This window comes from Panthera onca, chromosome B1 (assembly GCF_046562875.1).
Source record: "Panthera onca isolate mPanOnc1 chromosome B1, mPanOnc1 haplotype 2, whole genome shotgun sequence".
Taxonomy (NCBI): Eukaryota; Metazoa; Chordata; class Mammalia; order Carnivora; family Felidae; genus Panthera; species Panthera onca.
The window spans coordinates 100,734,158-100,758,649 of record NC_138342.1 but is presented as its reverse complement, the minus strand read 5'-3'; the positions used below and the strand labels follow the sequence as shown (position 1 = coordinate 100,758,649).

At 38.6% G+C, this 24,492-nt stretch overlaps 1 protein-coding gene across 5 annotated transcripts in view; it reads left to right on the top strand.

The window, feature by feature from the left end:
- Positions 1 to 2,419: 2,419 nt before the first annotated feature.
- PDE5A (phosphodiesterase 5A) overlaps positions 2,420 to 24,492 on the top strand; it is a 138,687-nt gene continuing 116,614 nt past the window's right edge. For 2 of the 5 annotated variants that reach the window (XM_060654284.3, XM_060654280.3), the window contains exons 1-2: positions 2,593 to 2,898; positions 22,553 to 23,141. In XM_060654284.3, the coding sequence (XP_060510267.1) occupies positions 2,777 to 2,898; positions 22,553 to 23,141 (711 nt within the window). In that variant the 5' untranslated portion in view covers positions 2,593 to 2,776. The other 3 variants (XM_060654283.3, XM_060654282.3, XM_060654281.3) reach the window with 3 other exon arrangements.

Below are 24,492 nucleotides of genomic sequence, written 5' to 3'. Positions count from 1 at the left end.
TACACAACTACACCCCCCCCATATTTAATTTTTAACCTCCAATTCTATTTCAACACTACAATGTATGTTCTAGTCTTCCCCCTTCAATAGTTAGAAACTTAGATATCATTATAAGTGCAAATATATTAATTTTCTCAAGCCTGGAATATACAGGATTGCTGCAAGGGGACAGAATATACTGTGTGGCACTTGGGGGGGAAAAAGCAAAGCAGGAAAGTTTTTCATGACTTTTATAATTCATATTCTTTTTTTTTTTGAAAGGAGCTTGATCATAGATTTATTTTTTTCTGGTTGTATGATCAAAACCTTCAACAGTAGAGGTAGATAAAAGCCAAATCATGTTGAACTTTGTAAGCCACATTAGAGAGTTTGGGCTTCATTCCAGTATATTGGGAACTGGAGGGCTTTCCGTTAAATCATTGCACATTTATTTGTTGTGAATAGCAGTAACAGCATTTTTGAAGTTATTTCCTGGTAATGTTTGTTATTTACTCAATCTTCAACTCATTCTAAAACAAGATTGGAGATGCTTAGTGCAGTCTGTACCAGTAAGTTAAAACATTAAATAATCTAGCAAATAGGGATAAAGAATAAAATGGAGCTGGGGAACAAGAGGTCAGGGTGAGGTCAATGCAAAATATGCTCCCCTTTAAGAACTTTACAATTATAGAGGTTTTGTTACAAATTTTATCTGAGATTTCTGGAGACTAGAACAGTCTGAAATACCTCATCTCCCAATCCCTTGTGATATGCTCACTTCATATAACAGGCCTTCACAGTAACCCCCAATCTACCATGTACATCACAGAGAATTCAGACCCACTGATGGGAGAATCCATAAACTGTTTTATTTTGTTTTGTTTTCAAGTAACTTTTCAGAAAACTTCCTGGTTTCTAATAATTTGACCCTTTCAGGTTAAAAGAAAAAATGGACATTTAGATAGTTTATTTAATCAAGACAACCAACAGAAGCAAATATTTCAAGCCAAAAATTCACTCCATCTTTTGTAGGTAAGCAGAATTTTAAATCATAATTGACCTCCTGTTAGGAGAAATGCGTGGATTTCTACAGGGAAAAACTGAGCACCGAGGGCAGTCTCTAGCTCATGAGCACTGTAATCACACATCAGGATCATAGTAACAAATTAGAGCTCACATTTTAAAATCTGATATAATTTATCATGCATTATGTCACATTCTACTGCTTTGCTTACTTTTTATTGGCTTGTGGTTACTTATATGCAACAGTGAAGTGTCAGAAACTGAAGTTACAGAAAGACAACTATTTAATGCAGGAAGGATAAACCATTGCATTGGGGGGATTGGAAGGCATTTTCTAAAGTTCTTACATTATCAATTTAATCATGCGTTTCTATGTAGTGAGTAATGTCTTACATTCTTGCCAAGAGTATTTTGAAAGGACTTTGTTAAAAGTATGTCAGCTCGATCACTTAGGGTATATCACTGATAATAGTGTCCTTCACACGTAGTGAAACATACAACTCCTGATTTAATTCTACCCCCAAATTAGGTCACTGCAAAATACCATATTAAAACTGCAAATTGCGGGACAAGAAGATGGAGATGAGAACAAAGCAAAAGGAAGACACCAACTTCCTTCTTGTAAAGCATGATTGGGACAGGGCAAAACAGAGTAGGAAGGCTGAGCCCTTTTAAACGGATACTTTTTTTTGTAGTGTGTGTGTGTGTGTGTGTGTGTGTGTGTGTGTGTGCGCGCGCGCGCCCGTGTTAATTCCTTTTAAATACGACGAATTAATTTAAACTTGGGCTAATCGGCTGCTGTGCACTGTACTCGCGTAGTGCCTGTGCTCTCAAGTTAACCTCATTGTACAGAGGTGCCCTTGTTCTCTGACTTCATACACAAACCATCATAATTATTTCAGTTTACCTTTTCCTTTTCCTAGGAAATCTTGTTCCAGCCATGAAAAGGGAATGTTTGATGCAGACCCCTAATTTGTAACTATTATTGTCGTTAATATTAACATTTTAAACACGGGAATGGCTTTGTTGGAAGTTACCCACCAGGACCCGCAAATCTGTGGCGCACGCCCCAGCTCTCCTTAACCCGCACGGTTGCTGGGGTGCTTCGAACCCCCGGGGCTGACTGGGCTCCGAGGAAGTTCGATGATCCCCGTTTCTCCCAGACCCAAGCCCTGGGTTGGAGGAAAGCGAGGCCAGACGGTCATTGTTCAGTCAGCCCAGAGGAAAAAGTGCCCAGGGTAGCAGCACCTCTTACTTTGCGTGGAAACTTCCCCTAGCTCCAGCTTTCGGGATTTAGGATGGGCGCACACATCGCCACTCTCCCTTTCTGACAGCGGGGCATCTGCGAACACACCCACAGTCACCTTTGCGCGCTCCCCTGGATCCCGCTCAGCACACAGCGCACCCCAGCGGTGGCGTGGCCTCCTTCCAGCCGTGGCCACTTAGCTTCCGGAGAGCTCGCCAGTTGCCTCCGCCGCCGCCTTGGAATCTGGGGACCTGAGACACTGCGAGACCCGGTTTCCACCAGACCCCAGGGAGGACGCGCGGCTGCAGCGCCTGCCCCACCCGCCACACCTGGGAGCGGTGAGGACCGGGAGAGGAGGGGCGCGGCAAGAGGCTGGCCAGGAGCCCGAGCAGCTTCGCCGAAAGCCAGCCGGACTGGAGCAAGGCGGAGGGGGAGGGTCTCGGGGCAGAGTCCTGCTCCTCCGAGGGAGGGACCCCAGCTGGGGTGGAAAACAGCACAAACCAGCTGCAGAGACTTGGGGCGCGGATCATGGAGCGGGCCAGCCCGGGCCCCGGGGGGTCGCAGTTGCAGCGGGACCAGGATTCGGTGGAAGCGTGGCTGGATGATCACTGGGACTTTACCTTCTCTTACTTTGTTAGGAAAGCCACCAGGTAAGAAGAGGACCCCCTGGAAGACTCAGTCGGGTCGCTGAGAGTGACCTGGGGGCACATCTCTCTCCCCTGTTGAATTTTCCCCTGCCTTCACCATTAAACAACCTCCGTTCCCAGGCCCTTGGCTTTTTAAGTAGGTCCTTGGTCCTGTTAGGGTATAGAGCCCTCGACTTTATGGCAAGTACAGTCGAAAAGCCCAAGCATGGGATTCGATCCAACTTGCTCACAAAGTTCAAATACAAAAATGTACATGGGCCCTCCCCCCCGCCCCCCAGACATACACCCCGGCTGCCCTGGTATTCCCTGAGAGCAAGATTATTTACATAGACCCGCGCTCATGGGCCTTCCTCCAGCCCTTCTCTAGCCTCCTGGTCCCCCAAATCTCCTTAGCGAAACCAAAACAGTTTTTGAGCCCCTTCCCTGCAGCTCCGGAAGCACCATTTCCAACTCGGTCCTAGCGGCTCCGCTCCTCCCCCGTCCCCCCTCGCCCCGGCCCTTGGCGGGGCGGGGAAGCCGGGGTAGGGGCGAGACCACGAGGAGCCCAAAGGCTGCAACATGCCGGAATCTTCCCAGAGTAAGTGCTGTCGCCTTTTGCCCCCTTCCAGTCCTTAGTTTGGCCCGCGCGTTTCCTTTCACTCTCTCCTGCTCCCAAGGCGGCGCCGCTGAAACCTCTCCGCAGAGGGGTTCGCGGCGCGCACACAAAGGGCGCGGGGGAGGCGCGGCGGGAGCGGACAGCTGGGGGCTGGCGGGTCCCGCGCGGCCCCAGCCGACCCCAGAGGCCAGCTCTTTCTGGTCGAGAGCCAAGCTCCGGGCGGCCGCTGCGGAGGGCTGGGAGGAGGGCGCCTGTCCTTTGGGAGGCGGCCGCCCGGGGGCCAGTTGGGCGCGCGTGGGAAACGCTCGCCTTGAGTTAAGAAGGCATTGGGGCTGAAGCCGAGGAAGGAGGAGGTGGAGAGGGGAGTGTGTGGCGGGCGGATCCCTCAAAGCCTGAGGAGTTGGTGGGAAGCCGACTCGGGCTGATTCCAGGACGCACCTCTTCGGAGAAGGGTCCCGTGTCCTCCGCCGCCACATCCAGGCAGCGGCCGTCGGGCAGCCGGCGCTGGCCGCCTCGGCCGCTAGGGAGACGCACTCGAGGCGGTGATGGTGGAGCGGCCAGCCGGGGCACGGCGCTGGGGTCCCACCCGCCCGCGCTCCGTCTCCGCTGTGCCGGGCGCTCCCCGCCAGGGGGCGGCGCAGCGCGGGACGAGCGGGCGGCGGCTGGCAGCGGTGCGGTGGCGGGGTCGGTAGGGGAGCGGGCTTGGAGTCACCGCCTCACCTGGGCACGTCGTCGCCCCCCGGCGCCTTCTGGAATCCAGGGTCTGCGGAGCCCGCATGGTCTGCACTTCGAACTTCCCATGTTTGATATGTTGCCCTTTGGAGACAAAACCAGGTAGTTCCTTCAGCATCCCCTCCCTTCCCACTTTCCCTGGGGGCGCGGGGCCGGGTGCTGGGGTGGTGGCTCCCGGGTCACACCAGCGGAGGAATCTTCATTGAAAATGGACTGTCATTTTTGTTTTCCTTTATTCTCTTGCGGTGTATTACTTTGGTATCTTAGAAGGGACTCTTTTTTTAAGGCTGTTTCTCCTAACGAATTTGTATCGATTTCATTACTTTCGGGGTTTTTTGATAGAGGCTACTGCTTAGGGCAAATCTTAACTCTTCTGTTTAATTACTCCGCCCTCCTTTTAAAGTTGGCTTCCCCATTTTGGCCTTCTTCCTTCAGAATCTTAAATCTGGAGCAAGCGGAGGATAAACCCTGGAAAGAAAGTGGTTTCTTTTCAAAACACACTTTTCTGCGAGTGTAGGGTAAGGCACTAAGGCCATCTAGATCTGGAATTGCTGATTGCTGTGGCCGACAGTTTTCAGCGGTCACCTGCTACTCCGAGGCCATCTGCCCCTCGTTTCCTTTCCCCCTTGCACTCATCCACTGCCCTCGTTGAACGGGGAATGAGCAGGAGAACTGGGCTGATTTTTTTTTAAGTGTGTCAAGGTGTTTTTGGGAGGTGGCGTATTATTAACAGTTGAAAGAAAAAAGTGATTTGTCTTATAAATCAACATAAATTGTCCTTTTCTTTTTTTCCCATCTCTCCCTTTAAAATCAGAAATTTGGGATTGTTTGGTGGTTCTTTTTAAGTAGTCATAGGTAAGAACACCTCACTCAGAGCCTGCCAAAACTTTGAAAAACATTTTACTGGAAAATAAATGGAAAGAATTAAATTTATTTTTCTTTTCACATTACTTCTTCTCCCAAGTAGCAAAAGATTAAAATCCCAATTTCTCAAAATTACACTGCTCTGTGTAAAATTTAGATCATCTGAGACTCTATATGAAGATTTTTTAAGTTAGTTTTTGTATTATAGTTTATATTGACATAGGCTGACCACTTTCTCTGATACGTGTGTGTTGTGTATATATATTCTTATGTATTTATAAGAGCTTATGTTGAATAGGAGTTGGAAAACGAAAGTATAAAATGTTTAAGAGTAGTACAGGCCCTCAGTTTTAAGAGTTATGAAGTGCTGAAAGTTGTCAGTTTAAAGAATATAATCTAAGAGCTTGTGTGTAGTCAGAGGTTCCAGTTTGGTCTTATATTTGGTGGCATTAACTGGAGATTTAAGATTGCGAGATTAGACAGTAGTTGATTATAAAAATGCCAAACTTCTAAACCCAGTGTGAGTCTTATGGTTGTAGTAAAAATTTATTTGCAGACATTTTAACTTTACAGCTAAGATTTTTTTTTAACTAGAAGCTCACATTACTTTGCTTTTTTCCTTTTGTTACATTTTGTAAGTGTACAGTGAATACTGTCAGTGATTCAGAAAACCCATGAAACAGTTCTGTAGAAACATTTAACATGTTTTAAAATTTAAAAGAAATTTGGATACACTTAGATTGGCCATCTGTGAGTGTAGACAGGCATGTGAATGGAACTGTTTCTACATTATTTGATTTGATTGTTGTCATTTGACATTCATGCATGCCTCTTTATCCTATCTCCAGACTGAATGATCTGTACTCAATAGTAGTCGTCGAACAGAATGAAGGTTCTGGCATTCCTAAATTCTCATTTAAATACCCATGGGTTTGGTTGACCTCGAAAGCAATTCTGCCGCTGTATTAGATTGTTTCCTGTATCTTCAAATACAAAGCTAAGCACCCAGTTAAAAGCTAAAAGCTTGGAGCACAGATGCTTTTTAGTAATCACAGACTGTTGATGTGAATTTGAGAGTGTTGGTTGAACAATCCATAACATAATCTTTTGGCATAAAAAAATAATTTGAGATTAGTAAAAGTACAACATATGGAAAATTTCCACCCTCACTATTCTAGACAACTTCCTCAGTCCTACCTGCCTGAGATACTGTGTTAATCAAGGGCTCTAATCTTCATGTATTTGCAAATGAAGTCTTCTGGGTGCTAATGCCACTTAAACATCTGTTGTTATTCTTGACAGCATATTAAAATAATGTTACTTTTCATTAGTTACTAATCAGCTCTGCCATTGTGGGTGATGTTATAGTTTATTTAGCATGGTAGGGGTAACATGATTGACTTTACTGCTTTGTTTTGTACTAGGCTAAAGCTTGAGAATATTTGGCATATAATGAAAATAGGAGTTACTAAGTGAGGACAAGTTTTTATGATCGCTTGGATCAAAGTCCAGAAACAGAAGTTTTACACTCCCAAGTAGCTTTCTGCGATAGACCTTTTATTTGACACTGCAAAGCTGTGCTGAATTACTTGACATTTTTTTCTTCATAATTTTTTCTCATCTCTAAAAGCTTAACATTTTTATTTGCAAGATATTTATTTTAAAATCAGATGATGGATATAAAATAAATATTGCTATCTACTTTTAAAAATTATTGTGTCTGTAATTATATAGGAATATAATTTTCAATTTTCAGACAACTGATTTGTTAAGCATATTTGATTAAGCTGTCGCTAGTGTTGAATATAATAAAACCCTGTGATTGTTGACTCAGTCTGACTTTAATATTATTTATAATATTTTTATGAAGGTAAATCTGATGCAATAACAGCCTTTTCTTTTTGTATTGTTTATAACCAGGGTTCATATAGCCAGCTCTAAACTGCTTTTTAGTGCCCTAAGAGTACTCATATGCATAGAATTCCTTTCTCCTAGAAGAAGCTGTAGGAGCCCCTGAAATGATGTTTCTCAAGGCCCCTTCTATCTCTAGTGTTCTCAAGGTTTCAAAATCAGACCCATTCTAGAGCCTGCAGTACAAGGTCATGATTCCTAAGAATGTGGTAGAATTAATGCAGTGGCAACTAGTCACAGATGGTATCTCAAAATAAATCTATCTGCTTAGCTAACAAAATCTGAAATAGGCATATAGTACAATTCAGTAGCTTTTTTTCAGATCTGTATTTTCCTAGGATCATGTTTTCAACATCTCAAGACGTGCAATATTTAACATTTTGAATATGTTGTGCAACAAAATTTTCTTTTTAAGTAATTCCACCTAAGTATTTAAATATTTAAAATATCTGAAACTGGCTTTCAAGTTGTACAGGTAAAGTTTCATCCTTATCTGATTACAGGGAATGTGTCTTAGTAATATGCTTCCTTTCCTTTAAATTTGAAAACACAAATTAACTTAGAATTTTGAACTTCCCAGTGCATTTTAATAATGCTCAGGAAAGATTTCTTCCGTCGTTGAAAAGGTTACGCAGAACTGGTTGATGTTTATTAGTTTATTCCCAAAACATTTTTCACATTAATAATTTATTAAACCTATAACTGTTAGGTTCAGTTAGATTTGCTCTTTGTTCTCAGAGTTGATTGTAGGATAAAAACCTCTTCCTAGGATGAAAGCCTTTGGTAAAGACTTAAGGGCAATTAAATAAATCACTGAGTTGATTGATAGTGGAGGGTTGAAAAATGACTAATTTCTGAATTTAGGATGCAGACTAGCTACTGACTTTGCAGGACTTCCTATGAAATTAGTTTAGCTGGACAGATGTAGATTCCATTGACCAGTGTTTACAGCTGATTGATGTGGTTTTGGAAATATTTGTTATATCAAGTTCTCAGCAAAAAGTGCCTGGGAGCTATATACCTAGGCATAAAAATTGAAGAAAGCTTTCCACATGAGTCATTCATCTGATATTTAGCTCTGTAATCTTATTTACTGACTTGGTATTCTCATTTTGTTTGGAATTATATATATTTTTTCATGATGTAAATGTTGTATTCATTTTCTCTAACTGGTGGGAATTTATACTTATGGCCAACCAAATGTTTCAGGCAGGTAAAGCTAACTGAGTGTTAGGTTTTTAAGAATCATTTTGATAAGTATTCTAAAAAGCTTTTTGAGACACTTGGGACACTCAGCTGGTTAAGCATCCAATTCTTGATTTTGACTCAGGTCATGATCTCACAATTTGTGAGATCTAGCCCCGTGTCAGGCTCTGCACTGACAGCGTGGAGCCTACCTGGGATTCTCTCTCTCTCTCCCTCTCTGTCTGCCCCCGTTCCCCTCTCTCTCAAAAATAAATAAATAAAAACATTAAAAAAATAAAATAATTAAAAAGCTTTTAAAGATATTTATTTCTCTGGTTTATAGTTTGTACTAAGCATGCTTTTTAAAGTGTCATGTGCCATTATTAGCTTCTGTGTCCTTCAAGACTTTCCCCTTGATTCTGAATTCTAAAATCAGCAAATTATATTCTGTGAATAATTTTATTAAATCTAAACTTGGGAGAAAAAAAGATCTCCATCTAATATATCCTTAGTGATAATTATAAAAAAAATAGCAATCATTATTTCTACTCTCTGTTGAATACCTATGCTGAGGTTGAAAGAAGAGAAAAAAATCCTGACCCTTTAAGCTGATGAAATAATTAAAACACACACACATACACACACGCAGGATTTTTGAACTTTAGATTTAGAAAAGATCTTTAATCCAGTGTTTCTCAAACTTAAGTAATGTTCTCCTGATAAAAAAGACATTCTTATTGATCTGTGGTATGTTAGTTAGAAAACTTCTGGTCATAAGTAGCCCTACTTGAATTTATACAGAATTGTCTTACATAATTAAGTGCCTGGAAATAGATTTGTCTGTGAAATTCATCTGATCAAATATTGTCGGGATTCTGTTTGTATGTAAATCTATTTAATCTGTTTGTCCTTCCTTCAGCCCATCCATCCATCCATCTATCCATCCCATCCTGCCATCCATTTTTTGGCCCTATGCTGTGTTGGCTTTATTCTGTATGCTTTCTTTATGTGCTGGAAGCTTTTTCATGGCAACTTTCTGTGGGTCTTAAAATCCTGATGTTAGAGAACTACCGAGTCATCTGTGTCAGTCCTCTCAAACTTTCTCTGGCCTTGCTTGAGTCATGTGACTGCTCTGGTCCAGTCAATGTATCCAGAAGAATAGGGTCGTCCGACTACTTTCTTGGGGCAGGTAACCCACAATGTGATATCCCATTGAAGGAGAGGGAATTCCTAAAAGAAAGTGATATAGGCATAGCCAGAAATTCTAGATATCTACCATACCTAGTGTTGGACTTCCTTTTATTTAATGTTGGTTAAATATGGGATTCCTAAGAGTAGGTATAATTTAATCATAATTTCAGCATTTTTCCAATTGTAATACCAAAATAAATTTATAAGCTAACTATGAATAAAAATGGTAAAACTCCAGCCAGATGCAGATTGACAGTATCTATTACATCACCCTTGCAGACTGCATATGGCCCTGACTGCTCAGTAAAGAGTTTGGTGAGGTCAGTTCACCTTTGCTACAGTTGCCCTAATGATGATTCACTTCTCCCTCTGGGTCCGAACAGTCATGAAGCTTTTATTGCTATAGCATAGCTTTTGTGTGGTGGTGTTTTTTTTTTTTTTTTTTTTTTTTTTTTGCTTGGTTTGAAAGCACACTTACAGATTAAATTTGTCTCTTTTTTATTTTTTTCTTTATCCTAGAACAATTGAGCTGTTCGTATGGTTGTAAACACAGATATAAATCTGAGTGTTAAAATTGTAGGCTAGCACTTGGTTTGAAGGTGGTCATCCCAGTATTTTAAAGTGTACTTCTTGCACCTTTTTTAGGGGTTTTAATTGTCATCAGTGTGAAAACACAAAATTAGAACATTTTCATAGAAAAATTACAGATATTTAAAACGTACTTGTTTTGGATTCTCAGGCCTTCTCATACCTCAGATTGAAAAACGGCAATCTAGTGCAGTCTTTCCCATATGCAAAACAAATCAATTTACATATTTACAGCAGAGATGTCAGTTATGATGTGTTCTTTCAGATATAAGTAGGTTTTCCTTTAAGGAACGTTTTTCATACATGTGATTGCAAATGCATGGAAAATTACAAAACCTGTTTCTTTTAACTCTCCATCAAATGTGAATGTGAAACCATATGAAGCGATTCTGCATTTTATTTATATTTGGTCCCAGTCAACTTCTCAGATGTTTTCATAGCTGGAGAAAACTTGGAAATACTAAGTAACTTCAGGCAGAGCGTTCATTTCCTTTTCATACCAGATCCAAGAGAACTGATCACGGTAACATCACAGTAGACATTATGTGAGGATGTCACTTGGAGGTGCTCCAAATCTCCCCAGTTTCATTTAACAGCCTATTATTATAGTATATTCATCTTTTCTTCATCCGAGCCAGTGCTTCTCACAAGGGATGCTATTGGCATTCAGTGGTGACCTTTTTTTGTTGTTGTGAGAGACTGTTCAACAAATTGCAGGTTATTTAACATCCCTGGACCCCAGAAACTAAATGCCAGGAGCACTCCCATCATTGTGACCCACAGTTCCAAATGCCCCCAAGGACTGGTGCTATTACTTGGTTAGGAGCCACTGTTCTGAATTGTTTAGTATTGATTTTTACTGATGTTGGTTAAGGGCCCTAGGTAGGAGCAGTCTAAGCTTCAACCCTAGAACTTTTTCTTTCAAAGAGTATGAACTTAGGTGCTTTATTTGCCTTTTCTGTAAAATGGAAGCAGCATTTACTTCATAGAAATTTAAAGGAAATAATGCATATTTCCTTCCCTTTTGGAGAGTGAATTTCAGTAGTTTACCCTGAGAATCATATAATCACAAACTTTGATAGTCATTTCTTTATTCTGGTAAGTGGGAATTAGAACAATAAAACAGCGATTTTTATAGACTTTAAGAGTCCTTGGGGTGCCTGGGTGCCTCAGTTGGTTGAGTGTCCGAGTCCGACTTCGGCTCAGGTCATGATCTCACAGCTTGTGAGTTTGAGCCCTATATCGGGCTCTGTGCTGACAGCTCAGAGCCTGGAGCCTGCTTTGGATTCTGTGTCCCTCTCTCGCTCTGCTCCTCCCCTGCCCATGCTCTGTCTCTCTCGCTCAAGAATAAATAAAATCTTAAAAAAAGTCCTTATATTTTACATGAATATTAATGATTTGAACAGAGCCATTTGTGGATTGTTGTGCTACTGGAAAGGTAATTGGACTGGGAGTCCAGACCTCCCGGGGTGGGTTGTCCCCAGCTTTGGGACTGGCTCAGGTTAATAACCCTGGGTTTTAAAGTGGGAGTGGAGGTGGGGTGGGGAGGAATCAAGGCAGAAAAATTCATTAATGAGCTGAAAAAGCTCTTTCAACCCTAAGCATTCTTTATTTTCACAAGGAGAGCAGATTATCAGATTCTCAGATTGAATAGTTTCCTTCTTTAAGTGCTTTCCAGAAATGAGTAGTGGATCCAGGTCAAATTATGCAAACAGTGTAACTAAAACTGTATAAAATCAGGATCAAAGAGCAGGAAAAATATCTAACATTATACTTTATGTGAGTTACTTTTGTGTTTTTCCTACGGATAATTTTAGCAGATTTCCATATAAGTTATCAACCATCGCTTTCCAGACAGGAAATTAGTACACTCTTTGTAATTCTGGTTTTAAAGTGATTAATTCACATGACCTAAGAAATAAAAAAAGCACTGGAGAGAAAGAAAAAGGGATGATGTTTTAATAGTAAACTTAAAAGCATGGGAATGCATTGTTTTTTCTGGATCATTCGGGGCCTGCAGTTTTTTACCCTGTTTCGTTTGAGGCACCCTGCAAATCTCCCCAAATGTTACACTGCTCAAGGACTTGCTGCGTAGCTATGCTTGAGGCCCAGGCTTCAGCCTTCCAGACTTTCCTCAAGCGAGCCCCTTGGGTAGGAGCTAAAACAGACCAACTTTAGTCCCCAAATCTCTAGCAGAGTGTTAAAGCATTTTTTTTGTCTAGTATTAAAACCATTCTCCAGTTTAGAATTATGGTTACTATGAAATATTGCTATAATGTTCATTATAGGTAATTAGTTATGTTTTCTCACATGTGTTGTCAGTTTTATTTTATCTTTCAATTTTTTCAAAAAGAATCATCCCCAAATCTCTAACTTATTTTTGCAAAAAAAAATTTTTTTTAAGTAGTAATGGAGAAACAAACTATGTTCTTGCAATTATTTTTCTCAACTGTTAAGTTCTTTATTTTTATATGTTATTCAAAAAATTACATCATATGTAAGTGTAGTTATTTGTCTAGGGAGTCTTATGTTTTTTCAGTTATAATTTGAGAAAATACTAACATTAAAGCAACTTAATTTTTTTTCATGTGTTTCTGTAGAGATATTAGTGTTTTAAAACTAGGAGCTTCAGAAGAAGCAATGGCTAACATCTAGTTACTCTGTACAAGCCCACTGAATAAATTGTTTTTCCAAAAAAAAAAAAAAACACTTTTGAAGATGTACTCCATTATTTAATAATGTTTGATTAACTTAAAAATAATAATTATTGTGTATTAACACTGTATTAAACATAACATTTGTATGTCCCAGACTCTATGCTGTCACTTTATATGCATTATTTCCTTTAATTTTCTTAACAACCTGAGAAAGGTTATGTCATTATCTTCATTCATTTTATTGAGGGAGTGAATAATATACCTAAGGTTTCACCCTTAGAAAGAAATAGCTGTGGGGTTGAAGCTCAAGTCTGTCCCACTTAGGGCCCTTCCCCACCAGGCTTTACTGAAGTTTAGTGTCAGTGTTAAAGGAAGCAAGGCAAAGGCTCATAGATTTAATATCATGTGGAATCTAACTCAGGAAGAGGTTAAAGTTTCTCCTAGGGCCCCTTAACGTGCATACGCATTACTAAATGATTTGCTTAGAGACTTTGCCCAAGTGGGTTTAGTTTCCATCTATAATTTTAGAGTATTAAAAAGTGGGAACTCTCCAATGACATTTTAAAATAGAGTGGCTGAATATTTAGGTACTAGGCCATCACAATTATATTTTTAGTATTAGAACACAAATACCCTGAATACAATATATTTTCAAAAAATTTTCATCCTTTGGTACATTTTTTTAGGCAAGAGTACAAAATGCATTGAACTAGTTGCTCTACAATTAGGTTTCATCTAATTGTATTTTTAACTCATGAGAATTACTGTGTTTATATCACAATTTTACTTTGCCTCGTAAATTTTCCTTTTTTTTCCCCTTAGGTTTCTAGATGCCAAGAAATATTCTATAAAACCCAGACAGAATATTTTAATCATTTTCCCTTTCAAGACATCTGGAATATTAAATATGCATTTTAAAGCATTTCTGTCTTTTTCAAGATTCATTTTGTAAGATGAGTGAGCACTTCAACTTTGGTGGAAAGTAAATATATTGCTGCATGGAGCCCTTATGGACATAGGCATCTGTGTGTGTGTGTGTGTGTGTGTGTGTGTGTGTGTGTGTGTGTGTCTTTTGCTAACCATATTTGAAATCTCTACAAGAGTTTACATCTGTCTGTCCTGTGAGTAGGTTTTGCATTTCCTATTTAATACTTTTAGATAGAAGGTATTTGGAAGAAGCTGTGTGTGACATGTCTAGATGAGTGGAAAATTTCTAGAACATAAGCTATAAATTGTAGTTTTCTTTTCTGTCATAGGTCTATAATAATCTTGTGTGAAAATGAGAAATTGAAAAAGGAGGAAAGTTTTGATTCCTAACAGAGTATATGCCTTAAGTTACCTTTCATTTTTTCAATGAGGATTGCTAATCAACTTGTAATATTTTTGTAAAGAAGATGAGGTATGCCTAATATATAAACTTAAACCTATTTAAATATCTATAAAAAAGGTATTACTAGATTTGAAACATTAAGTTAAATCATTAACTTAGTTGAGTCTATCATTTTAAGAAGTATACTTTTATCTACTTAAAAAAATAGAAGTACACAGGGTTCTGCCATGTGTATAATTTTGAGGAAATAAACTCTGTTACAACTATCATAAAAAAATGACCATTCATCTTCTATTCTTCCCCCCCCCACCCTGAATTTTTTTTTATCTTTTTTTTTATCATTCACAAATTAATTTGGTCATCCCTCTGTGTATTACTAAAAATGCAAAATGTTCAACACTGGAAATATGCAGCTCAGCCTTTTCCTGCTGCAGCTGCTGGAACCTGGCTTCCTGGCCTTTTGAGTGCATGAACTCATTTAATTTTGTAGGGTGCTCCACCTACTTTGTAACACCATTTTGAAGGGTGTGGTGCTGTCAGTATTGTAAAGAACCCCAGTGAAATCAAAATGCATTAAACAATATTCTTCATGCCACTGATTTTTTATATCAAATTGCCATTGCATGAGCAGTTTGGGCTGCAAGAGTCTTCCCTAAAGTAGGATATGGAGACCGTAAACTCCTAATTGAATTCATTATTTAAAAAGGTTTGAAATTTAAAATTCAGGGCACATGTATGACAGCTCTTGGCAAGTTTTTGGCAGCTGCCATTTGGCTTTATTTCCTATTATCTAATTAATATCAGTCATTTGGGCTCTTTACATGCACAGTGGGGGAAAGGGTCCCTCTGTGCGCCTCAGCAGCATCTATGATGTATACAAGTTTGAAACCACAGATGGTGTTCACATTGTGTTACCTGAGAGGAATAGCTCCCAATGTTGATTTTGGTACCCTCCAGGATCTACTTATTTTAAGACATATTGTAAAAATTAAAAACAAACAAACACAAAATTAAATTTAATCTACCCATTTAAAAATGGTATATAATACAATTCATTTATGAAGTAAGAAATGTTTTGTGTCAAAATAAGGAAGGATATAAGTGACTGGAGGATAACAGATTTTGGTAAGGAGAGAGGGAATGATTTGGATGGGATGTTAAACATCAGGATCTTATCATCAAATATAAACTCTTGGCACCAATTTTCACTGCATTTCCCTGGGCTATGGCTTTACTTCAAGTTTCTGGGCCCTGTTAGCTTTCATTAACAGCCTTGTAAAGTGAAATCAACCAAAAGACTCTAAGAGGGCTGTCCTGCTTTTAAGTGCTCCCAGGTTTGCCAAGCAGTTAGCAAGGACATACTTATCCATGACAGCAAAGTCTCTAAGTTATTAGTGCTTGTAGCACGGGGTAAAACTTGTGGAACTTGTGGAACTTGTGTCTCTTTCCTTTTTGCTCAGATGGTTAGGATGCAACTTGCATAGAATTATGATGTAACTCTTATTCTTGGGGAGGAGGAGGAACTTCATGGGATTCTATAAAGAATGGCATTCTGCAGTATCTGCTTTGGCCAAGGACTTGAGGACTCAAGCAGTCGTCAGGATGCCAGTAGCCAGCCTGTTTCCAGACCCCATTTAGCCCACTTAGCCTTTGATGTTGTACACCAGAAACACCTTTCTCCCCTCATCCCTTTTCTGATTCTCTTGGAGGGACTTTATGAAGAAATGAACAGCCACTGCTCCTTAGCCCAAACCCTGTGTCTCCATTGGAATGAGCATGAAGGGTTCAGGAGATAGCAAAATCTTAAATATATGGAAGAGATTTTGAAATGCTCCTACAAGCATTTTCTAATTTGACTTATGTATCAGCCTTGTGTGGTGAGTGAAGGAGTCATGAGGTCATTCTCCTGTTTAAAAGAAGAGGAAGCTGAGGTGCAGAAAGACATTAAGTGAGTTGACTGACCTAATGATAACCTGTTGACCTGTTGATAAAGTCAGACTTTGTAGGGGGTCTTAGTGGCTTGTTAATACAGCTGCCCATGTTTACACCTGAAAAACTTGAACTCCAGAGAAGTTTTGACTGGTTTGGCATCATATCTGTGTAGTCTTATAGCTGGAACTAGCATTACCTTCTGATTGCCTGTTTGCTATTCTTGATTTCATACCTTGCTGAAGACAGCACCTTGCACTTCACATAAAGTAATCAGAACAGGTGGTGTTTCCCCTGGTTTATAGAAGATGAAATTGAAACTCAGAGGAAGAAAATTGTTTGTCACTGGTCATAAAACTCATTAGTAGCAAGTGCTTAGGTTAGAACTCAAGTCTCCTAAAAACATAGCCCCTTTATGCTTCATAGTCCCAAGAATTTTTAGCAACTAGTCAGTCTCTGTTTTATGAGTCAATTATAATTTGTTTTTTCTCTATGAAAAATACATGGTGTGGTTTTGAGAGTAAACTGAAAGAACTTAGTTTAAAGAGGAATTTTATACTACTAATTATTTATCTCTAAGCTTTCAAAAGGTTCAGTTATTATACGCAGGATCACAGTGCGGTCGTCCTTTGTGTTCTTTTGATGATAAAATTAGTGTTAGTAATTTGATAGTCTGGAGCTCATCAGTATGCTGTATAGAACCCACCTTTTCTTTGTTGTCTATCTGCCAACAATTTCAGTTGGGGAAAAAGAATATAGAGGACTGGCGTGACCACATAAACTACAGGATACTCAATTAAATTTGAATTTCAGATACTACTTACACTAAAAAATTATTCATTGTTTATCTGAAACTCAATTTTAACTGGGTGCTCTGTATTTTTATTTGCTAAATCTAGCAACCGTAAGAATGACTCTTCCCTTGAACACATTCATTATACGGTTTTTCAGTGCACTGTTTTAGATTTATAAAACATGACCTGGTTTCAGAGAAACAGACATGGGATTCAGGCAGATATTTTTCAGGACACTATCCTTAAGAATCTTTATTCTCTGAGTCATTTGAGACAGTTTTTGCCTCAGTGGCTTAATATGCCGTCCTTTTATGATCTGAGTGTAAAAAATTAAGTTAAAGAATGTGTTATCGTAAGTGATTTTTTTTAAGTTTATTTATTTTGAGAGAGAGAGTGCGCATGTGTGCACAAGCCAGGGAAGGACAGAGAATGAGGGAGAGAGAGAATTCTAAACAGGTTCCACACTGTCAGCACAGAGCCCGATTAGGGACGCAAACTCACGAACCATGAGATCATGACCTGAGTCAAAAATCGAGAGTTGGAAACCTAACTGACTGAGCCACGCAGGCACTCCAGTCTTATTCTCTCTATGCCTGTATGTGTGAATTTGAGTTTGACTTTCAAATGCAGCTAGAAGTTAGGGAGTGTTTCCTTCATGATAAGCATTGATGTTCTGGGAACTTTTTTCTTCTTACTGGCCATAAGACTTGGAAAAGGAGACCTGGATTTGACTCTAGATTTTGCCACCAAATAGAATGTCTTTGGTTCAGCCATTTAATTTAGCTTCATAATTTAGAAAGTAGGATTGTTAATGCCTGTCTCACCAGGTTTAAATAAACTGTTGCCCTTTTCATTATGTTTCATATAAATACTTTCAAAATCTTACAAAATCAAAGAAGAGACATGAACACAGAGATCCTATCGTAGGCCACAGAAGTGATTTGCCCAGTCAGAAGTACCATCTAGGTTTCTTGAATTCCATCTGGTACTTTTTACCCTTATATCTGACATATTTACAGGCATCTTTTCCATCTTTATTCATTTTATGCATTTGCATTTAACTTTATAGAACACAAAATCCAGTATGTACAGAAATAAACTCCTGAACACCATATAAACTTCAATTTTGGAGGAGTGGTCACTGAATGATATGTCTAGGGTTGTTCATTACTATATCTCTGGTGCCCGGCCTAGCTGGAATAGTGCCTGACACACTCAGATCTTTACCTTATGAGAATAATTCATTCTATAAAAGGACATGTAAACATGGATCCAATTAAAATGGGGAAATAAATCAGTGAAAAGGTTTTGATTGGAACTTTATCTTGAATATGGAACCACAGATTATAAAAGTAAATTAATCTTAGATTTAATAAAATGTAGATTATAATGAAAATTCCATGCTAAATTTTAGAATGGACTATTTTTGACAAAACTATTTTACAGCCAATTAACTTCACTTTTTCATGTTTGACTTTTACAACAGGAATATAGACTTTCTTTTCAAAAAAACACTTTTTGAAACCGTGAAGGTTTCATCATTTTTCCGAGGACGTTTCTTTTTTTTTAATGTTTATTTTTTGTGGGGGGAGAGAGAAGGAGAGTGAGAGAGAGAGAGAGAGAGGTGGGGAGAAGGGCAGAGAGAGAGAGAGAGGGAGAAACAGAATCAGAATCAGAAGCAAGCTCCAGGCTCTGAGCTGTCAGCACAGAGCCTGATATGGGGCTTGAACTAACAGACTGCGAGATGATGACCTGAGCCAAAGTTGGACGCTTAACTGACTGAGCCACTCAGGCACCCTCCAAGGACCTTTCTTAATCTTGAATATAATTATTTAAATAAATTTCTCTTTTCAAGTATCTGTTATATCATTCCCCTTGTTGATTATTTGTTAGCTGGTCTTTAATTGGGCATAGCCCTTAACTGTCAGTGGCTTTGTATAATATTGTAATGGTTCTCCAACATTACTTTGATCTACTTGTAGATTTTCTGTATCTTATGTAAGAATTTTAATTTTGGGGGCACTTGGTGGCTCTGTCGGTTAAGCATCCGACTCCGGCTCAGGTCATTATCTCACGGTTCGGTTTGTGAGTACGCGTCCTGCATTGGGCTGTGTGCTGACAGCTCAGAGCCTGGAGCCTGCTTCGGATTCTATGTCTCCCTCTCTCTCTGCCCCCGCCCCTCATGCTCTGTCTCTCTCTCTCAAAAATAAACATTTAAAAAAATTTTAAAGAATTATCATTTTGATTTGCAGGTGATTTGTATTTGTATAAACTGAAATATTAAAAAATCATTGGGAAAGGATAGATGATTTCAAGAGGAAAGGCCCACTTCATATAGCCACATTGGTCATGCACTGCAGAACTTTAAGGGATGTCTGAAGAGAGAGAGGTGTGAGGAATGATTTAATTTTCTTTGTGGTTGGTTCTTAAGTGAGTGTTTGGATGTTATGATATGATATGATATGTTTTCCTACCTAAGCATATAACTACAGGGACTCAGATAATCAATAATGTGGTCATGAGAAACCCCTTCCCCATCACTCGTGGTTAATAAAAATTGTTGATTGAATGAGTGAATATACTGGATCTGCTTTTCCTGTATAATTTAATATTGTGTTCATCTCTCCAAGAAAATAACTAGAAATAAAACACGTGTGACAAATGTAGTATTAAAAAGCATATGAATAAAGAATTTTTAAGCGCTGACTCTATATGAGACATATCATAAGCCCTGCAGGGTATATGAGGATAACTTAACCATGATCAGTTATGAGGCTTATATCCAAGAGATCATAAATATTGATAGTTAAACCACAATGTTGATTTTCTGTAATGAATATACAAGCATTCAGATATTCAAAAGACTGTTGTCTCTCTTGATGTAGTTAATTTAGGAACCTTATTTATTGATTCATTCACTGCACTCAAGAATTATTTATTGTAGACACACTATGAGACGGGCATTTTCCAAGTATAGGGGATTTATTGAGGACAGAGTATGTAACAGGCATTTTCCGAGTACAGGAACAAGTTGGACAAGTAGTTCTCATGAAATTTACATCTGGTCGGAGGAGACAGACAACAAAACAACAGATTAATAAACAAGAAAAATATCCGATAATAAGAATTCAGGTGCTGTGAGGTGAGAACATCATGTATCAGATGCCACTTTAGGTGGCAGATCAGTGAAGACCTGTCTGAGTGATCAGCCAGATGTAGGTGCCGGGAGAGCATTCCAGACTGGGGGCAGTTAGAGCTTGGTTGCTTGAGGAGCCCCAGGGAGGCCAGGTAGGGGATTAAAAGAGCTTGACTTTTATTCTCTATTCACTGAGAAGCCAAGTAGGATAATTAAGATGTTAAGATATACTTTGTTCAAAGATTGCTCAGGCTGCTCTGGGGAGAATGGATTTGAAAGGGGGCAAGTATAATATAGAAAGGCCAGTTAGGTGCAGGTGATCATAGTCCATAGTGAGAGGTGGTGGAACTTGGACCAGGGCGTAATGCAGGAGATAGAAATGAACAGATTGGGATACAAGATTTGGGAGTCACATTGACAGGACTCGGCCTGGATGTGAGATTTGAAGGAAACAGAAATTTCGAGAAATTCCTCGATGTTGGTTTGAGTAACTAGGGAGGTGATGGTGTTCTTTATTAATATGAGGAAAACTGGCAGGGAGTGAGATTGGAGCAACACAACAGGTAGGGCGTTAGGAATTGTGTTTTCACCCATTGTAAGTTGTCTGTTTAGATATCCACCTCGAGTTGTCAAGTCAGTATTTTGAATTAAAAAAAAAGTTGATCACCATTTTCCAGTGAGAAGGTAAGAAATAAATTGTACTAAATTTTAAGTTGGTAGCCGAAATAATTCAAATGCCTATTTTTATATTGATTTAACAAGTTAAGTTACCTGTGCATATTTTTAAATCACATAAAATATGTTAATTTAGACATAGTGCTTTTTTTATCTACATTTTACAAAACAATTTTATTCAAAAGCTTCCTGTACATTTTTGACAGCTTCACATGCAGTTTTGACATCAGTTTCTTTGGCACAACTACTGCAATTCTGGGGGGTTATGTAAGTGTTTCTTCTTAAAGGGATCTTTGAAAGGCTTTTATAATAGTATCCAACACTTGAAATTCTGAGGTCATCCTAGTAATATCTGTGTTATTATTTTTCTTACCCATTCCATTCTAGACTGGCATATTTTACAATAATGTATATTTACCAAATAATACATTGTTGTTCAAAATAAAATAATTAAGGCAATATCTGATAAATGGAAAACAACACAGATTCAGAAATAAGGCAACCTTTTCTTTTTCCCTCCATGTCCTTCTTTTTTCACTTAATAAATTGTGGAGATTATTCACAGCAGTACATATGACCATTTTTCAATGTCTGCCTAGTAATCCATTATATAAATGTATTTAAACAGCCTTCCAGTGGTGATATAGGTAGCTTATTATCTTTGCTATAACAAACAGTGCCATAGTGAATATGCTGGTACTTCTTTTGTGTAAAATCTCTGGAACAAAGGATAAATGCATTTTAAAATTTGTTAGATATTGCCTATTTACCTTCCAAGGAGGTGGTGGTAACAATCTTTCGACTGCCAAGAAGAATGAAGAGTATATACCAACACTCTCCAAAATAGTGCATTGTCAAACTTTTTTTTTTGTCCTGGCCTTTTAGTGAAAATAATACGTCATTGTAGAGTAGGGATTGCATTGTTTTTATTATGGAAAATTCTTTTAAATATCCTCAGAGGTAGTAAGGTTTTGTCTTTTGACAGGGAATTTGAGTTTGGGAAAAGAAAGCCTTATGCGTAAGAGATATTAAGTTAGTTGTTACTTTAAGGTTTTGTTTGGTTTCGTTTTATTTTGTTGGTTTTTCTTCTATTTGTTAGTTTTGAGAAGAGGGCTTAGTGAAAAGCAAGATCTAACTTTTAGAGAAAATTAATATTCTTATTTATCTTATAAATTTTCTTAGAAGCTAAGTTTCAAAAGAAAAGCTCCAAAAATGTCTAAAGTAATGGCACTATCAAATGGTATAAGATTACGTTTTGCCAAGGGGAATCATTTGAATTGAACAATCATTTGGATGTATAGTGTGATCTGAAGTTTGTTTAAAAACAAATCGCCCACTGTGAAGCCTTTAGCTCAAATGGGGTTCTTTCACAGAAAGGTACGTTAAAAACAAATAGTTTAAATTTTCATGGGCAGAATTTTTAAAATTAGGTATTGCATACTTTTTAATTTTCTTCCTTTATACCAGAAGTAGATAATCTAGAAGAAGAGATCATTTTTACCATTGATGAACAAGCATTATTTGGATAATATTTACAGAAGTCTATAATTTTTCTACAAAGCAGGTCAAATTATTTATATTTTTCCCTTCTAAATCTAATCTGTATATAGCAATATGGATAAAATTACCTAAAATTAGACATATTAGCTAGCCAAATTTAGTTAAACATTTGTTTTAAATTTTAAAATGTTTCACTTCAGAACAAGTTATGTTTTAAACAGCGAACTGATTTTTGTACTTATGTTTTCCTCAGACTTTGTCAAATTTAGTGTCTTTTACTCTAACACAAACTGCTTTTGAGAGAAGCAGACTTGAAGCTTGATGCGTTATAAATCAGATATCTGAAAGTCTATGTATATAGGCATCAGACTTTATTAAAATGTTCATTGTGCCAATTGTTCTCTACAGTTTTTCAAAATGAAACTGTCTTAAACAAACCACGTTATTTTTATTTTCTGTGAAAAATTGAATTACTATCTGATCAGTTTGCTGTGAGAGAATTTTTAGCAGTTTTCAGGGATAGCACCTTTCTTTCTTAAATATGTAATATGTCTGCATTCTGTTCTGCAGAGAAATGGTCAATGCCTGGTTTGCTGAGAGAGTCCACACCATCCCTGTGTGCAAAGAAGGTATCAGAAGCCACACAGAATCTTGCTCTTGCCCCTCGCAGCAGAGTCCCCGTGCAGATAGCAGTGCACCTGGAACACCAACCAGGAAAATCTCTGCCTCCGAATTTGACCGGCCTCTTAGACCCATTGTTGTCAAGGATTCTGAGGGAACCGTGAGCTTCCTCTCTGACTCAGAGAAGAAGGAACAGATGCCTCTAACCCCCCCAAGGTTTGATAATGATGAAGGGGACCAGTGCTCAAGACTCTTGGAATTAGTGAAAGATATCTCTAGTCATTTGGATGTCACAGCCTTATGTCACAAAATTTTCTTGCATATTCATGGACTTATCTCTGCCGATCGCTATTCCCTGTTCCTTGTCTGTGAGGACAGCTCCAACGACAAGTTTCTTATCAGCCGCCTGTTTGATGTTGCAGAAGGTTCAACACTGGAAGAAGCTTCAAATAACTGTATCCGCTTAGAATGGAACAAAGGCATTGTGGGACACGTGGCAGCATTTGGTGAGCCCTTAAACATCAAAGATGCTTACGAGGTAAGTGGGGAATCATTGAGATGGGGTAGCAGGATGAGGAGAGGAACATGGATGGAACATTGGACAACTGCTGGGAATGGTAGGGATATTTCAAGCTGAGATGTAACAGGATTACTGAATGTAGTAATTTGCATACTTACTTAAAATTGGTACGTATGGTAAGAACTTTCCCATCTTTTTAAATGCCAGGGTTTCTTTATTTGTGGTTGAGTCAAGGATATGGGCCCTAGAGAAAGCTTGTCTTGTTTTCTTCTTGGTGATAATTTAACATAGCTCATCTCATAGTTGTATTCTCTTTTTGACTATAATTATCCTTATCTATTTTATCTCCCAAGGATTTTACTGACAATCTAAAATGCTAGGTCCAAAACCTGTCAAAAAACGAAACCAGTAGTCTTTTTTCATTCATTTGTTCATTCATTTATCTATTTATTCTAATTAATTATATTCATTCATTTGAAGTCCCGTTGACACCAAAATCTGACTTTCTTTCTTTCCATATTTTCTTTCATTTATTTTATTAAACAAATGAATTTATGTCTTCAAAAAAATAGAAATTGTTGCTCTAAAATAGTTCAGCAGAAAGATTTGGTATTTCTTCTACTTTGCTTCAATTATATACAGGTCTTTAATTATGGTCTTAAAGATTACACTATATGATTCTTCAAATTTTTCATTTAAAATTATCTTTTTTATTAATAGAATTATGTTTTTTTAAAGATTTATTTATTTTTGAGAGAGAGAGCACAAGCAGGGAAGGGGCAGAGAGAGAAGGCGACAGACGATCTGAAGCAGGCTCCGCGCTGACAGCAGTGAGCCCGATGTGGGGCTTGCACTTACCAACCATGAGATTGTGACCTGAGCCAAAGTTGGACTCTCATCAACTGAGCCACCCAGGTGCCCCAGAATTATGGTTTTTAAATAAAGCATCTTAGGGACACCCGGGTGGCTCAGTCGGTTAAGTGTCTGACTCTTGATCTTGGCTTAGGTCATAATCTCACAGTTTGTGAGATCCAGCCCCATGTGGGGCTCTGTGCTGACAGTGCAGAGCCTGCTTAGGATTCTCTCTCCTTCTCTGCCCCTCATCCAATTATGTGTGCGCGCTCTCTCTCTCTCTCTTTCTCTCAAAATAAAGAAACTTAAGTAAAAAATATAAATAAATAAAACATCTTAATTGAATGGCACTTTATCAGGTATTTTCAAGCACTGTAATAGAACAATTGTTCTAGCTACCTACCATGTGGTACACTAAATATTCCATGGCAATCCCGGTTTGCAATTCCTCTCTGTAATTTGAAGGGTCATGGCTTTTTTTATTCATCCCTGTATTCATGAGAGCTAATGCAATGCC